Source organism: Hylaeus volcanicus, chromosome 1, assembly GCF_026283585.1.
Source record: "Hylaeus volcanicus isolate JK05 chromosome 1, UHH_iyHylVolc1.0_haploid, whole genome shotgun sequence".
Lineage (NCBI taxonomy): Eukaryota > Metazoa > Arthropoda > Insecta > Hymenoptera > Colletidae > Hylaeus > Hylaeus volcanicus.
In genome coordinates, this window is record NC_071976.1 from 811,619 (window position 1) to 830,106 (window position 18,488).

The 18,488-nt window shown below is 45.7% G+C and overlaps 1 protein-coding gene across 20 annotated transcripts in view; it reads right to left on the bottom strand.

Annotated features, from left to right (window-relative positions):
• The window catches only part of LOC128872406 (protein muscleblind), a 282,172-nt gene that overhangs the window by 235,766 nt on the left and 27,918 nt on the right, over positions 1-18,488 (bottom strand). The window contains exon 4 of one of the 20 annotated variants that reach the window (XM_054115179.1): positions 8,743-12,971. The exons of the other annotated variants lie outside the window; for them this stretch is intronic. Within the exon in view, the coding sequence (XP_053971154.1) occupies positions 12,906-12,971 (66 nt within the window). The 3' untranslated portion in view covers positions 8,743-12,905. Of the gene's footprint in view, positions 1-8,742; positions 12,972-18,488 lie in introns of those variants that run through there. 20 annotated transcript variants of the gene reach the window in all.

Consider the following 18,488-nt stretch of genomic DNA (forward strand, 5'->3'; position numbering starts at 1 on the left):
TACCTTGTCTCTAACTATAGCAAAAGTAGTTATTATCAGCCTGTTACTTTGCATAATCGGTCTTCTACTCGTATTCTCGTAAATAAATGAAAACGGCAATCTCGCAACAAACTCTTTCGCTCCTGTCCGCGATGGACAAGTTTCTCCGAGTCGACGCGAAAGAGCTCAACGCTTCGTCTTCTCGACCCGATAGAGTCCAGTCGTTTTCGCTTCTTTGTTTGAACGAAACGAATAGCCACGAAAGCGTTCCTCCAGTTTCGGTGTAAAGTGAAAGTCTGCGCGATGGCGAGGTCCAACTTTGCAGTTGGCTCGTCGGCGTCGGTGGTCCGAAGGGGTCCGGCGTTGATCGTGTCGCGATGAAATTTCTTCCTTGTCGTTCGCAACTTTTCTTAATTGTTATTTTAAAATAAAGAGGTGGAAAAGACTGGCAGAACACGGTAGAAGCGCGGAACTGTTCCGCAACGGTGTCGAGAAACTTGCGAACGAAGCAAGGACGGGATAAGCTGTCGATTCGTCTCTAACGCTTACTCGGTGTAACGAAACAAAGGTGCCAGTTGACCGATGCGATAACAAGGAACTAAATTAGAATATACTTTGTTCTTCAGGAGGGAGGGAGTGATGTGTAGAAAAAGTTTAGAAACCACTAGTTAATAGCAAGTTTTCGAGCATCAAAATTGGGAAAAATGATGGCGCGAGGGGGTGGTTTAGAAAGGGGTAGCGGTTCGATAGGTTTTTTTCCCCCATTTTGTAATAACGGTATAGCTAGTTCCCGGCGTCGTTACGGTTATCAGAGGGGAACCGCGAACGAATCGATAATGAAAATGCATGACCGAGAAATTTCGTGGCGCGAACCGTGGCCGACTCGTAAACTCTTCTTTTTCACGCGTTTCGTCCGCCGCCGTCGCCGTCCGAGCGGACAATGAGTCGTTATCGACGGAAGAAAAATTTCGCCATGGCCTCATCGTCAACGTCTCCGCCTTTCGCGATCTTTACGACCCCGCCGATGTAATAATACCCGAGAGGAGTCCTATTTTTAGTGTAAACCTTCCCTGTAACCTGCCCTCGCTCGCGCTTTCTAGCCATGGACGTTGCCTGAGCGCGCTCCGGCTCGTCGAGAGGCGAAAAGGAGGGAAAAAAGTGAGGGGGAAGGGAAAAAAGAGCGCAACTACGACGACAACGATGAAGAGAACGACAACGACGGAGGCACGAGCAAGAGTTGGTGCGCGTCCGTGAAAGCAAGCGGCTTACGGCGCGCGGGCATAACAGGATTTAAGCCACTGTGAAACCGGTCCTCCCACTGGATACCGGGCGCGAGAGCACCAACGGCCATCGCGAAAAATCTCCGCCGTTTCTGTCCCATGGCTGCCAAAGTATTCGCGGCAAAGGTACCAACGCCGCGCGTAAACTATCAAATCCTACAAAAACGACATTCACGATTGCTACGTAAAACAACCTACTATTAGATGCATCCAACGTGTTAACGGAATACCTGGATCCGCGATTGCCAAACTTTATCGATAAAAAGGTTCGATTCGCCCTTCCCCTACTCAAAGCTTCGCGCCTCCCGTCCGTCTTCCTCGCCGAACTCATCTACTCGATTAAACGATTCGATCGAATTCTTCGTTAAACTCTGACCGACGGTTTTCTAATTGCGAGGGTAACGAGCCACGGTTTGCCTTCCTACGACGAGATACCGCGGTTTGCGCCGAACGCTCGAATCGAATTTCTCGGCTGGGAAATTTTTTTCGCAGTCTAGGATCCCTTTAGGGGTAATTGTTTGCGATACCTGTATTCGCGTCTCTATGTTTTCGACCCTATCCGTCTGAAATTGTTTAATTTGCAAGCATTGCTTAATTTAAGTGTTTAATTTAAAATTCTGCAACCTTTGTCGTCTCGTTCAAACTACTGAGAAACGTGTAACAAATAAACGGATACAATTTACCCGAAAGCATTGAGAATTAGAAAGCGCTATCGAAATACTGGAGCACGGTTACGCCTCGATTGCGAGGCAGAAGCGTCTTCCCGTGTAATTTCCGTCGCGGCGCAACGTGACGCGGTGGAAACGAGCGAATCGAGTGTTCTCCCCGGCGTGTCCGATATATTTCAAACTTGTGCACGCCTCGAGATAGCTCGAGCTAGCTCGAGATAGGCTTTGCGAACCGTAAAAGTCGAGAACTCGTGGGCAGCTTCCAAGGGGGCAGCACGATGTGCATGGTAACTGCATAGCAGTGTTCTGCAGCTCGCCCGCTTTGAAGGTCACGAGTCGACGACTTCGAGAGAGCCCGAAGACCGGTTTCCACACGGGCCCACGTCGTCTACGGTCATACAGGGTGTCCGTGAAAGTACGTTGCCGTTTTGGTAATCACCGAGCAACGTTTAAGGGATTGTACAAATTCTTGTACAAGCTCGTTTCGATGTACTCTTGTACGACTTCAATTCCGGTGACCTTGACAAAGATATCGCAAGATCAACTAGTTTATCGTATGCTGCTATACGTTTCCAGATAACCTACGTAACAAATGAAATTTTCTGATAATCAAGCATGTTGTTTCGACGATAAGTGGCCCGAGTATCGTAACAGAGACCGAACCACCATCTTTCTTCCCGCGTCCGATTTCGTCTTGCATTACTGCGCGTTGGAGCGAAAAATAAAACATTTTGCAAACGTAGCAGCGCACTCCATCACCAAGATGAGCGTTCTCATCGCTGAACGATAGATTCTATTAAAATGTTTCGAACGTTTCGTTACTTCCAATCATGCACCCCATAACGTGATCCAAGGTGCGCTTCCATCAAGTTGCCTCTTTTGTCTACCTTCGGATGCAACCTTGTTCGCGTACCGTCTTCCTTTATTTCTTCGATATACCCCGTAGTGTATCACGTACGGTGAATAGCAAGATTACTGGCACACGAGGCGAGTAACAAGAACATTTGTTCTCACTCGTAGAATATATACGCTAGCTTTAGGTGCCAAAGATAAAAAAGAAATCCTCATCGAGGAAATAACTTTATCGCCAGATTGCGTTGTCGCTGATGCAGCGATAATTATTACCCAAATTACTATAATTATCGCTGGCCAAACGAATCAATTATTATACCTTGATACTTGGCGATCTCATCTTTCCGATCCCGTGTCTCTCGTGTCTCTTCCACTGTAATTACGGTAAATTACAATCTATAAGAAGATCGAGATCCCGTTCAATTCATCGGGCACACCCGGTAGGTTGATCAATAATTTTGCGCCCAGACATTCGCATGCACGGGTTACGGGTATACTTGTACGAAAATCAAGAGATTAACGAGAAACTGCGAATGGACGTTCGGATATTGTATTTGTTTATTTGCCGTGTAAACGAGTTATCCTACTCGTATACATTGTGGGTTATAAATAGAGATGAAAGTTTAGCGAGGATAATGAAGCAATGATAAAAAAAATTGCTAGATTAAATCGCGATAAGGAAATTGAGCTCGATTTAGACTGGAACGAATATAGGAGAGGATAAATAATTCTGTATGCGAGCAAACAAAAATTTCCGTATAAATATATTCTAGAGCAAGCTTGAGCAAGCGCGCAACGGTTTATGCTGACGCCAGTGGTTATAGCAGCAAAGATGTAGCGTCGCCTATCAGTGACGTCAAATCTTCGCTAGAGACGGCATAGACCGTTGCTCGGAAGGATTCGGTTGGCCGTGTCTGTTCTAAAGGAAAGTGTATTCCCTACTTTCGACTTGCTTTTACATTCGCTTTGCAATAATTGATCTGTTGGCATTTTCCCGTGATTTTTGCCTCGTTTCATCTACTCCATCATCGGTGCAACATTTAGAGGAACTAATCGCTATTCGTTGCAGACAAAACAAACCCCGAAAATCCTCTTTACGCGAAACGTGCCGTGGATGGAGCAGCTTTCGCCGACGAGTCAACCGTAAATAATCGTCGATGCGAGCGTAATCGGTTCAAAATAAATGACTGAATTTTCACGCAGACCAGATACGGTTTGTTAATTACGATCTACCTGTCTATTCGGTCAACGATAAATTCATCGAAACGGCCGCTCTACGACGAACTTTATAGCTTAGCACGCGTTTACAAGCGTAACTCTTCCACGGTATGGAGATGTACCGACCGACGAGCGTACAACTGGTCCAATTGGAGTACTTAATAATAAATAATAAATAATAAACGTCTGAGAAACGCTTGGAAGGATCGATGGTTCGATATTCGCGAGTGGACCATAAACGAAAGGCATCGCGAGTCAGAACACGGGGCTCCGCCAGCGATTTCCTCTCCAGGCTACGTAAAACCCCTAAATCCCCCACGGACGAGACGTTTCGTTCGTACGGTATGCCAGCAAGGTTAGGCAACGCGGTTGTAGTCAGGACTGCAGCTGCGACCCGCTCCGTACTGCAACGGGCGTCCGTTGCAACGAATGGCGCCACGCCGCGCCGTGCTCGATGAAATTTTCAACGAATTCTTTCCCGAAAACCAACGCCACCGACCGGATAAGCTTTTGTGTATTTCATGAGAAAAATTTGTAAGGAACTCGTTTACTGCTCCGTAAATTATACTCGCGAGAATACACCTATGAAATGTCACTGCTACAAGATCAAGCTAAGCCTACAAACATTCTCGAAGAAGAGTATAACTGCATACGAGCAGGATTTTGGAGGACATCGACGAGGAAACGCAGGCCACGATGATCATCGAAAGAAAAAGATTTAAGGGCAGAGCGGCAAGAGTTTACTCCGTTGATAGTAATACATTTGAAAGTCTATGACGTTAGACCGTGGAACGACAGCGTTATCAAGCGGCATGTTAAAAATAGGCCGGTAGACTTTGCTGTAACTTGAAGCATGTCCCGAGACAAGCTTACAGTCTCGAGAAGGGTGGAACACGGAAGTCTCGTGATCTCCTCTCGTCCGACCTAAACCTCCGAAATCCTTCTGACGAAACGCTTCTGTCGTCCCTCTTTCCAATCCTCGCTCGTGTTTTCTCACTCTCTTATCCCCCATGCCCCTTACGCCGTGTCGCCCTTTTCCCATCTTTGTTTCCGTCTCTTTCGCGCGATTACAATTTGAAGAGAACCCAGCCGCCGCTCCTACGGTGAATGGATCGAGTTTACTGCCTGCAGAAGAGTCTTACGTCAGGACTAAACTGATGCAGTATTCACACGCCGACGGCAGCAACTGGCGAGCTAAAACTCACGCTGGCCGAATAATAGCCGCGCAACCATTCGACGACGTCGCTTGGAATATTTTAACCCTCTCTTCTTTCGCCCCGAACCAACGAGATACGATACAACTCGAGTTAGACGTTTCGGAATCTACGAGGAGATTAAATTTGAGAAACGCTGTTCCAGAATCTGAGAAATAATTGAGCGAATAGATTTAAATCGAACGTACCGCGGAACGAATTTGCTTCGACTGTTCCACGTCGTACCGTTAAAATCAATCGTAAATCGTGGCAAAGCAGAATCAATTTCATTCGACAGCGAGTTTGCGCGTCCGTTGGCATTTTATGCCCCACTTTCGCGATCGTTCTGCCCGCGTCTGACTGCGTATCGGCGCGCGGCGCGCGGCGCGGAGCGGCGAGCCAGTCGCTCCCGTCGTTGCAATTTTAAGAGGACCGAGACGTTTGCAACGCGAATGGGCCGAGTTCACCGCAGAAAAAACTGTTACGTTGGGGTTTGAACTGATACAGTATTCACGTTGGCAACTGCAGCCGGCGAACCAGAGTCACGACTCATTAGCCGTCCTGTAACGGCTCTGACGCTCTTTAAAATTTTCATCGGCGTGGAAAAACGCTACGAACCGGAGCGAACTTCCGCGCGATTGGTGAACAAATTGCGGAAAAGAAAGCTAAACGTAAGGAAAAACTCGAAACAGCGATCGATCGCTCTTGGCCAAAACAATTTACACGAACGGAATGCAAAAGAGAACGCGAGAAGAAAAACGAGAAATCGAAAACTAAAATGGCACGAGGACGAGGAGTCGATCGCAAGGGACAAAGGTCGACCAAACGGTTTTCCAAACTGATCTCCTGAGTTGGTTGGAGACGTGTACCCTGGACCCGCGAAATCGAAGAAGCCCGTTCGTTGGCCCGATGACTTCATTGTTCTGCTCGCGCAAGATGGCTCAACATCGAATTCTACGCTGGTAAGTAAACCCTTCGTGAAACGCCAGGGGACGACAAAAGAATCCGTTCTAAAACAAACCCTTCGAAACTGTCCCGCCTTTGTCCGCGGATATCTGGATGAAATTTGATTCCACCGAAGGACCTCTCGACGCTCGACCAAAGAACCAGACAATAATACACAACGAGTATAAAAAATTGCACCTTCGAGCGGTTACGGCACATCAGACCGAAAGTGGCATGCCAAATGAAAGACAATTCTCCGTTTGTCTCTTCGAATCGTTTCCCGCCCGTTCGATGTACTTGGAAATACTTGAAAATGATCCTCGATTTACGAACAGGAGATGGAAAGTTTGTCAAAGAGACGAACAAAGAATAAAATCTGGTATAGAGAAAGGACATTAATTATGGGTTCCCCTAATGATTTCAATTGGCAAAGCCTGCGTTAGTGACGAGCAGTGCAAGAAAATCCGACAAAATCCAAAGTCAAACGTCAACCAGAGGCGCAAAACAAACGTGAAATTCTTTGGAGGTATTTTCACGAGTCCGTGCCCAATCGGTTCGCAACGTATTGGCGAACTCGCTGGAACGACGCGATCTGAAAGTTAATATTTGCCGTATCGGTCGACAAGCTCCGCCAGACAAAGTCTCGCTTGGCCCCACAATATCGAACTCCTATACGAATCCGAAAACTCGCCTCTCGGTTCGCACAACAAGTCGCCATTGAGCGCAAAAAAATATGTCCCCGACGCTGGGTGTCGCGCGTTTTCCGTGATCGAGGAGGATAAAACCGGCGAAAAAAAGGCGAAAACACGTCGCGCGGTCGTTCCAGTCCAAAGAACGACGAGTCTTCTCTGTTCAACGTTTGCTTGCTTTGTAACAAAAATGGGCAGAATTTTATTCGAACAGCGGACTAGACGGTAGACCAGACGGAATAGAAATTCGTCAAACGGTAGTCGGAATAAAAATTCTACGTATCGATCGATAAACTTTTGCAAACTTCCAAAATGTGACCGTCAGATATGAATCCAATTGAAAACTGTTGAAAACCAGTGGGTATTTCCAGTGCCTGTTTTGTAACCACGTCTCACTCGCGGAAATCTGGATATTCGGGCGAGGACGGATTTCCGCAGGGGTAATCTGCCATTCTGCCTCCTCTCCCCCGAAGGCTTGTGTTCCCGCTAGCAGTGCCATTTGCCTCAAGCTCGTTCGAATAGATAGGAATCGTATAAATGGGTCATTCGTTTGCAAAGGGACGGCGTCGGCCCCGACGAAAGAGAAACGTCGCCTCTTCATTTCGCGAAAACGAGCACGAGCTTCTATAATGGTCGAATGCCGAGTCCGAGGCAGGCAGGTTTCGTTTAATAAACTCAATTGTCCTTCGCGTTTTATTAAACCGTCCTTAACGAGCGTCCTCGCTATGCAACGACCGGATCACCGGAACCGCGATCGTGCTTCTCTATCCCTCTGTTGCAAACGATGAATTATGGAGAGGAAAAATAAATATTGCGCTACTCGGTCTGCTTGGACAATTGCTAATTTTCGTTTCCAACCGCGGATAAATACCCAACGCTGTTTGCATCTGGCTCCGATTGTCTTTGGGGATGTTACCAACCAAGAGAACATATTTGCACTCTAGACGAGATACCGTGCTGGACGAGCGCATTACCACGAGACGGATTTTTCACGACACTCGATTACACCTAATTCGTAAAGACGCGACGTTTTATTTAACACCGAAACTATCGAGGACGATGCATAATCGAGCATACCGTTTTATGTTTGAAATTGGAGCAGAAAAGGACGAATCAATTTAGATCGAATTGACCCGCTCGATGGTTCCAGTGTTGAAACGAGGGAGGAAAACGGTGTCGTTTTTCTTGCGCTAAAATTTCGATATCACGACGACTGTGGACGCAAGGAACAATTGCCAGCTGCACAGAAGGACGAGTGCCCTGGGTGATTCGTGAAACTGGCGAAAGAATTCGAGCAGCGAGGGACTGAGTTTACCCAGCTTAATCTGCTCAACACGGCACACATTTCTGATAGTCGAATACACAGATCGCGTTTCAGATGTGCGCGTATCTAGATTTCGGGTAGACTCGAGCGTCCAAATGGTGGGATCCGTATGGATAGACTATTCGTTTGCAGAGGGACGTCATTGTGAGGAGCGACGCTCAATTCCCGGCTTTATGGAGCGAGCGTCGACGAATTTCGGCGGCCGCGACGGTCCCAGAGGGCTCGTTTAATTTTTAATTAAGTCCGTGAAGCACTGGTATACGACCATGCTGAAAATCTACCGGGTGTTTCGCGTTAAAATAACCCCGAATCACCGCACAACTGACCTTAAAATTCAAATTCAAAGTAAACCGAACCGGTTCGTCTCCATTTGTTACGATAATTACCCTTACTGCAACCGTAAAAAAATATACTCGTGAAGCTGATACATTTTCGTACCAGTAGAAATGAATGGTTTAAAACGTGACGCTGCAGTAAGGAAAACATTAGTGTCATACATATATGCATGGCGTAGCAGCCAACGCGTATATGCGTCGAGTCACATGGAAGACCATTCGGAAGACAATAAATAAAAAGGTATTATGTTTGCAAACGTTCCTTTATTGAACATCGGTATTCAAGACAATTTTGTTACTTTTGTTACTTTTGTTACTTTTGTTACTTTTGTTACTCTTGTTACACTGTGACAAAACGTGTGTAATTGTTCATCTCGGCGGCGTATTCGTCTTTTATTCGTACGTTTCTTTCCGTATTACTTAATTAATTCCTCTTCTATCGGTAGGAGATAAGAATAATTTTTAGTCTTCGTTACTTAATTTCCATTTTATGAAGAAGAAAAAATCGGAAATGTAAACGTTTCCACGAATACGTGATTTAAAGTATGCTTTCCGGTGGTACACGATAATTTACATTCAAACAATCTGTATGCTTCGCATGGAAAACATTGTTACGAATAGTAATAAGCTGATTTCCTCGTTCAAATGTGAGTCGGATATTTGAAATGAATATTTTTCGTACGTGTTCGTACTTTCGAGAAAAGCGATATCGAGAATTCCAGGGGCAGATCGAACCATATGCGCGCGTACCTCTAGAATTTTTAGCGTTCTTTTTCGAAAACAAAGCTTCCAACGAAAAAAGCATATTCCACGTTTTCGACCTACTTTTGCAAGTGAAATCATCCCCGTTACCATACGCAACCATTTTTACCGCTCACTGCATATTTTTAATGAGATTTCATAAGAAAACCTTTGTTTCCGTTTGTTCTTGTTCGTTTCACCCGATTATTTAACTAAAAATGTGCGAATTTACAGCTTGAAAATAGTTTAATATAGATTATAAGGTTAATAGCAAATTGTACGATCTTTTAAAGTCGTATTTGTTCGGCGTCTCCGATATCCCCAAAAATAGATCAGGGAAATATATTCGCGAAGGAGGTCGAGAAATATTTTCGCGGATAAATTGAAATTCTCTTCGGCGGAAGTCGAAATATTGAAACGTCTGAAAGACTTTGGTGTTTCAATAAAAGTTTGTCCGTAAAACAGACTACGCTTCCAAATACGACTTTGACCGTCGCGTATGATGCTCGAGGACGACGCTCAAAGGATCGAAATCGAGCTGGTCCTGCGAGGATATTCCACGTTTATCGGAACGTCGAAAGCGTGCTTCCATGGTGACTTTCCTAGGGGCTAGACAGCTGACAAAAAAGTTGCCAACTTAAACAAATAGCGCGAGATCGAGAGAATCGAAGAAACAGGCTGGGAGACATTTAAAGCATTTCGAGGAATCACGAAGGTGGGTTATTATCGAAAAAGGATTTTCCCTCGCATCTGTCCTCACCCAGGTTTGCTACTTATTCCGCTTGGAAGTTTTGAATTTCCACTCGGGATATAACTCTCACGATGCCCCATTCCTATTTTTCAAACTTGAAAACCCCGTACATTTTCCGTATCGCTCCTAAGAATTACGAATAACCTATAAAGAAAGAATCGCACTGTTCGGTTTCGCCCTTTAGTCCTAATTCGAATTTCTTATCTAGTCAAGCTATTAAAAATACTCGAAATGAAAGCTGACCACATTTACGCAACAAGTTGCATCGCATTTGCCGAAATTGAAAATTCCAGCGTGCCTGAGGGATTAATTATTCAATAATTGCAGCGAGTATATACTCTCAAACTGCGGTACATTATTCCTAAAGAACGTCTAACCTAAAGGGAGTCTGAGGTTGGCAAAATACACAGCAGGTTATATCGGGAAAGCAGCGCGCGCACGAGTGTCTAATCGTCCAAATTAAGAATTATAGCGCGCTGTACCTTCATCTTTTCCCATTCCCTTTGGTCCCGCAGCTAAGATACTCGGCAACGGGGTAATAAAATACCCTCGGCCCAACACCGTCTACAACTCTTTCTCTGCTTGCGCAAGAAGGTGCCACGATGAGAACGAAGAGGAGCGAAGAAAGGCAAAGAAATGGTCCGCGCTCGTGTGCCGGTCGACTGAAGCGAAAGCGAGGGCTCCGGAAATTAAGGTCGTGAAGCAATACTACGCACCAACCCCCGTTCATTCTCTATTCTATTTGTCGACTCTAATGAAATACTTGCAACATCGCTGGTGTCGATGAAAGATACGTGAAAATATAAATACAATTCCGAGCCCTCGTTATAGCCAAAGTAACTAGCTTCGCTACTTTTTAAACCTCGCTTCGTACCAGGCGAAGATATGGTTCATTTCACCGAGAAAGATCCGAGGTAAAGTCGAACCGATTAAAAAAGATAATTAATCGCACGATCCTATCTAGACTATATACACCATTGTTAAAAATAAAGAAAAAAAAAAAGTTAACGACAGTTTCAACGCCTGGACAAGTTATGGCTTGCCCTTTGAAATGCGCACCAGTGTGGCGTGACACAATCGCGCAGTCACCGTGGCCGCAAAGTTCGATTTCGTAAAGGCTGGCCGAATAGCACGCAAAAGTGTCCTCGACTAGATACTTGAAAGATTTATCGTTACCGTCGTTCCCGTCGTTACCGTTTGTCTACGAAAGTTCCCCGGTTCCGTTGACTGCGACGTATCTATGTATAGCAATATCGACCTTCGCCGCGCCTTAGAAGTTAATCGGATTTAGCATCGTGCCGCGCACAGACATGATCCATGGCCCAATAAAATATACTTTCAGGAAATATATAAGACAAGTTTTGTAAGAGAAAACCGCGGTTATCGATCCGTGCACGCGGTCGCGCGACGCGGCGCCGCACCGCGCCGTTTCATGTTTCCCTGCCCCGTGGAAATCCCCCTTTTCAACCCTCGGAACTCTAAACGCGTCTAATTTCATTTAACTTTCGCTCGCGGCAAATCATCCCGAAACAACGTAAAAACAACCAGAGGCGTAACACGTGCTACCACTGCGTCGAGTCTGATAACACCTACCGTTTTGTCGTGCTCGCGTGTCAGATTTCTGTCCTTTGTGTAATTAACATTGCGATCCTTGAATCTACAAACGGACTAGATTCCACCTAAAATCATTATATTTTCGTTCGAATGTTTGTAAATGGGAGTAATTCGAACCGATTCCGCTGCTGATTACGCAAACGGAGGTTCACCCGTTCGCTCCGAAGAGTGGGCAACGTTCTTCAAGCGTGGAACAGATACGAGCAGAGCAGCATTCTGTTTACCGCGTGCAACACGCTACAACGCTCGCGTGCGGAACCGCCGTCGGTGTTTCGCCAAAGTCGAGGCAGCCGAATCCCGAGGGTTTAGCCGGTGAAAAATTTCTTTAGGATGCAAATAACTTCACCGTGGAACCAGCTCTCCGTATCTGCCCCGACGCTGATTTCGCGTGCGCGCATGCAGAAGTTGCAATGTCAGCCAAGAACGCGATATCTGTGCGCGCATATTCCATCGGGTCGGAAAGCCAGATACCAGAAACACCGCCAACCCGCCAGCTATATTCCACGGCGTTTCACGCTACGTGGACAACCGGAGTCTTTCGTTGATGCTATGCAAAGCGTGTTTCATGCGAAATTCTTGGGGAAAGGTTCCATCCAAAAAGAAACGCGTCGTAGATATCGAAGGGTTACGAAAACACTGGTAAAAGGAAACGCCGGATGCTATCTATTTTCGGTGTTGCGTTTCAACCCCTTCCAACCCAGTTTGATCGCGTACAGTTGCATCGTCGCAGCGATAAACGCGACGTCGTTGCGTCTGTCGTTGCGCGTTGCGATGGAGACTGCGCTAATAGTAATGGTAATAGTCGTGTTCCCTGGCCACCTACCCGCGTCTATCTTTGTTCGCGAGAAACTCTAGCCGTGGAACCAGCTCTAAATACAAACGTCGTGCTTCTATTTTCATCCAATCGTCGCGGGTTTATACGCGCATCCCAAAAGCTTGCCGGTGAAAACGCGAGACGGACATGCCCTGGCGCATTTCACGAATTTCCTTCGGAAAATTCATCGTTTTAAAAATTGCTTGAAATTCCATTCGACGATGGAAGTACCGTAGTCTTTGCGAGCTTAATAAAATGTATTAAATTTCGTATTCCGCAGAACGTTTTCACTCGACAATTTCAATTCTCTTTGAGGCGATTTAAAACAAATTTAATACCGGCTATTTATCGTATTAAAATTTATTTTAAATTGGACCAAATAGGACCGAAATCGAAAATAAACTTGATCTGCTACATGTATACGTACCGGAGAGAACTGAAATTGTCTGGCAACACACACATTACGAAGTACAAAATATTTCGGTTTTAGTACTATCCTTGTCTAGAAACACTCACCAAGTGTTATTCGACCAGAATTATCGACGTTACACGAATTGGGAACACGTACCTGCAACAGAACAAAAGAAAATGTGATTAGAATCAAATAGGTAACGCATCTCTAAAAGGAGAACAATTGCATAGCTGGTAAATTTACCGCGCAACCATGCAACCAAACCACCGAGAACAGTTCCAAAACGATATTAGGTTAATGTATTCTATTGTTGTCTAAACTTGATATTCTTTGAAGCTACTCCTAAGCCTCTCCGAGGCAAAGCAGACGAATCCCTCTCGAACGCGCTTGTTTAACGATTGCAAGTTAAATTGCACGGCATACTATTATAACTTTATATCCTCGTTAGAGTTTCTAAGAGAGCATCGTCGGCAATATGTACTTTTGAGAAGCGCCGATTCACTGCTTCCCGAGAAACTTCAAGGGCCGTGTAACGCAACCAAATATTCTCTGGACGTTAGCGGCAAGTCCATCGTTATATGGAAAACGCATCCCTCTGAAGTAACGGTGCGCACCTTTTTCCCATTGCTAGACGATAATTTTACAGGGGAAGTATATTTTGAGTTGGTGCGAATCGGAACGGTGAGATACTTGGCCTTAATTAAATTAGAGAAACCCGTCGATTTCGCGATCGTGAAAATGAATAAAATCAGAGTACTCCGTTACATAGCGGACCTCCATTAAATGATTAACGTTCCCACTAACAAAACTTGCAATCAGAACGCGGGAGCCTTTGATTTCGGAAATTCGAAACCCTCAATTTCCGGAACTCGAAACTGCTCATTTCGAACATTTAATTAACAGTCTCGCATCGAGCGCGAGCACGGATATTGTCGTAAAAGAAAAAATTTGCTGTCAACGTTGTCGCAGGACTTTCCTGGAACGGACAATGCTTACATGGAGAAAAATACCGATTCGTTCGGGCGAATTTGATTTCCTCTCGAATGGAATGTTTTACTGGAATCGAACGGCAATTTCCCCAAAAATGCGCCGTGTCGTGCTCCGCTGGTATTTCTGACGATGCGTGATATTTTTGGCGAAGCGAATTAGCTGATTACTCTTCGTTCTGCAATTACGCGCGACGCGTAACGCTATTCAAAGCTCGTAAACGCGGATACAAATTCACCTAAAGCGATGCAACCGATCGATCGGGTCCCATTAAGGGTGCACGCACACACGCATCTATACGGGGTGTCCCGGTCGAAACGAACCAGCCAATTATTAGGGTGAGCCAAAGCGTTTCTTCCGATTGTTCAAAGACCAGCAACTTTTGTCAAATGTACAATTCGAGATGGACCGATGATTAATTCGTGACCTCTCCGAATGACACGAAACCGTAGTAAATTGATTTCGAGTCAGACACCGTGTAGACACTCGCGATAAAGATCCAGCCATGACTGATGAGGATGTAACCGGTCGGTCCTTTTGTCCGACCCTTTTATCGTTAACGAATTTCAAACAAGCCTGCGAAAGCTCGATCTCGCAATGAGCGATTGCGATGCCAGCAATATAGGGGCATCTCTATTGGCCATTTGCCAGTTCGGGACTACAGTGCTGGGGCTTGACTCGATAGTTAAACAGCCAATAGGAAACTTCCAGCGATTCATGGTGCCAGGCTTTGAAAAGCTGCCCTTGGTGTGTAACCATTGTACTGTGATTGAAGAGGCTAATTTAGATGGACGGGTGTATGCTGCCCGGAGGGAAGAAACTCTCCTAAGGAGTGTTCTTCCCCGCCAAACAAATGACTGGCAACTGACCTCAGCCACGTTAAGAAGATTGAACACCGAATCTCGACGAGTCAGATTTTATACCGCCCTTTTCCCGCGCCGTTGAGAACAGGAAGAATGTTCGATCGGCGCCAAGTCGGACGTAAAACGGTCCTCGATCCTCGTCGCTCTAAATACAACGAGACCAAGCTTCGTATCCGCGTATGGAATATTTTACCGGTTACTATGGATCGACGATCTTCCAATTAATTCGTGCCGAGACGATATTGGCCTTCGTGTTTGGGTGGCGAGGCTAATTTTAATTCCAACCAGAGAGCATTTGTACGATGCTCTATATAATTGCGTGGTTACAGAGAAAATACGTCTTAATACCATTGTAACAGAACCAATCTATTCAGCTCGGACTAACCGGTAACCCCAAAGCGGAATTGATCTTGCTACAGTGTTATCTCCTATTCCTAATGATCCACCATTGTAGTCTGTAGCTGCTGTGGCTATAATGGAGGCAGGGTAATACTATTGATTACGTCTAACTGAAACTGGCCCTTGCCGCTTTGCTCTCGTCTAGAACGTATCCGTGAAACTCTACGGTCTTTCCTGTTCAACCCTGTACATGTGTCTCGAGGGTAAGAAAAAAAAAAATAAGAACTAAACAGCGTGATACTGCGAACAATATCGTACACTTTCCGAGAGCTTAGCGACACGCTTCTTTCGCCACGATGCTCTCTCGAGGGTGTTTTCTTCTTCTTTACACTTATCCCTCCCTCTATACCTTTTCTAATCAACCGGACAGCTGGAATTGCGCTACTAGCATTGTATATTTTGCCGCGTGGCGACCAGCATATGTGGTCAACGTTCTACTCGAATAACGATACGAGTTACGAATCAAACTTTGTACATTTTTTTATAATAACGAGTAAAATAGATGTCCAATGTTTGACCTATTTCAAAAACACTCTGCGCCTTTGCCTTTGCCTTTGCTTGGAGGGTTACGCTAAAAGAAACGCGTTAGAAGAGAAATAGCCCAAAGGAGACGAAACGAGGATGCGACAAAGAAAGGATTAAACTGCAGGACGCTCGCATACAGATAAAGCGGAGCATCGCGATAGACGGCGACCTGACGAAATGTGTGCAGAGAGAAAGGGAAGGCACGGTGGGGGATAGAGAAGGAAACACGGCGCGGAAAAAGAAGGAATAATAACAATGCGACTATAATTTCCGAGAACAAAGCTCTCATTATGCTTCGCTGAATGTACACGCGTTGGGAATGTATACCAAGCAAACTGTACCAAACAGTACCAAACTGCCAGATGTTTTATCAGCTCCTACGAGCGTGTCTTTTCATTTCGTCGACAAAGAAGTGTTGCCTCTGCAGGGTCGAAGCGTGCCACTTTTCTTATCGTCGATCCACTGCGTACGCAAAATTAAACACCTCTTTCACGTAATCTCTACTTCTTGAACGAATTTAAACGCGATACACATAAAGGTAAAAATCGATTAAATTTCTACCCTAGAGCTAGACTCGTAAACGAACGGTACAAAGTTTCCCGTACCGGCTAAATATACCTAAAGCAACCTGGATGTCGCCACCGTACGGTGTTCCAACAGACATCGCGTCATATCGAATGGAGTAACTTTGGAACCGTGTAATTTATCTTTATAGTTGGTTACGATACCGAAGACCGATACTCGAATGAACAAATTTCAAGGAAACGTGCATTTTTCAAGCGTTAGTTTATCCTGCACAGTCACCGACAGCTTTCGCCAGACTTACGATCACTCGTTGGAGGGAAACACTCGAGAGCAAGGGGTTAATTCGCTAACGCTAGATTGCTAAAATAACACACCGCGCGTTGGTGTCAGCGGTTTGCCCTGAACTCAACGACAATTTAGCTGAGTAGCGGTCCGAGAGAACATTCCGACAGATCAACGACGACCAACGTCGTAATTCCACCACGATTCCGTAATTGTCGAAAAACTGAGGGCAAAAAAAAAAGTGGGCGAAGGAAAACAGATATAGCGCGTAAAAGATCCAACTGGGATAAAGGGAGCCACGATCGACGCATTTTTTTCAGAGAGGAAAGAGACTAGGGAGACGAGTCTACTCGGGCTATCCGGCCTAGCGTGGATTTTGAGCCAACGAAGACACCCTCTTGTCCCAGAAAACAAAAGAGCAGCGGCTGTTGCTCGTTCGTTCCTACCTCGCCATCTACCACCCACGCCTGTCTACCCTTGCTTCCCTGCCTCGTCCTTGCCGTCCCTCCGCCTTTTTTCTTCACCTCCCCTCATTGTTTCTTTATGATTCCCGTCTCTGTCTGTCGTTCAAACGAACTCCTACAGTCGTCGTTCTACCAAGTGCCTCCGCGATATCGATTCATCTCGTTTCCCCGCGCTCGAACCCGCTCCCATATCCGCCGGAAATCTCTGATTTATGAACTTCTGCGTGGATCGCGAGGCGCGAAATAACCATGGAAATTGAACCCCTAACAACACGCCCTTCTACAATTTCGAATTTCGAGGCAACGATATACAGAGTGAGGCAGCTAAACCGTTACGGACTGATGATAATGCCTAAACGTAGTAGCGAGCTAATCGGCTGCCATTTTGTATCTACGATAGTTCAGGCATTATCGCTTTGTAACAGTTTAGCTGTCTCGCCCTGTATAAGAGGGCGGTCTCTTTCGCTGCATTTTCCTAGCTCGTGGCATGTACGTTTGTTACCCCCTTTCCGCTCTTCGTCAACCATGCATCCCTGAAAACGAGTCGATATCGCTGACCCGAATTATCACGAGAAAAATTCGAGATGGCCTAGCCTTGCCTCGCAGGGATACAATAATCTTCCAGATAGGATATCTCCTTTTTCTCTTTTCTTCACACTCGACCGAACTCTTTTTTACGTCCATTCCTTTTACCCTCTGCCGTCTCTCTTCCTCTCTCTTGCCGGGTTGTAAGCACAGAGTCGAGGCAAGAACCGCTTTGCCCAAGTATCTCCAACAGTATCGACTTCCCCTCTCCTCGTTCTCCTCACCCACGCAGTTTTTTTCTCTCTCTTTTTCCCTTGCCTCCGTGACTCCTTCTAAATCTCCCGGTTCTTCAGCCCCTTTGCAACGCGGCAGACTCGTCGGTATCGCAAACTCGGGACTATCTTAAGGAGATTTCACGCTACCACGGCCTTACGGGATGAAATAATCCCAAAGATATGGCCAGGTCAGATATAGCGGACTCGTTCGTGGTTTCCTTAAATTTTTCAACTTGATCGTTCCCTTTTTAGCGAGATTCCAGCAACGGATAGCGGGATAAAAAAAAATAAAATCAAGATACAGCTCCGAGCTTAAAAGCGTCATTTTGTGGAATAAATTAATTAAAAAAAATCGTAAGCTTTAGTAAAACAAGATCGAGGAGTGAATCCAGCATACGTCGAGGAGAATTACGTCACGCTTTCTAACCCCGCTGTGTTCAGCTCGCTTGCTCGAAGGTCTTTTCTAAGTAGTCGAGCTATAGATCGGACGTATTATTCTCCACAAATCGGCCAGCCTCGAATGGACCGACAGTTAGACGCCACGTTTCGTGATACAATCGATGTAAACGTACAAAGAAAGAAGACAATGGCTGCAGTTCCGTAGCGTCTACGCGGGACAATTGCCGGGAAAATTGTGTAATGCCCCGCTGTTTACTTCGAGCAAATTGACAATTTATGATAGCGCGATTACGGCTCTAATCGCCTCGTCCGCTGCGTTCTCAGGTCGTTCTGCAATCGCGTTAGTTTCGCGCCATTCACGGTCAATTTCGAGTATTTGGAATTGTTTTTTGCAAAAGATAAGACCCGCTCGCGAGCATGGAATCAAGT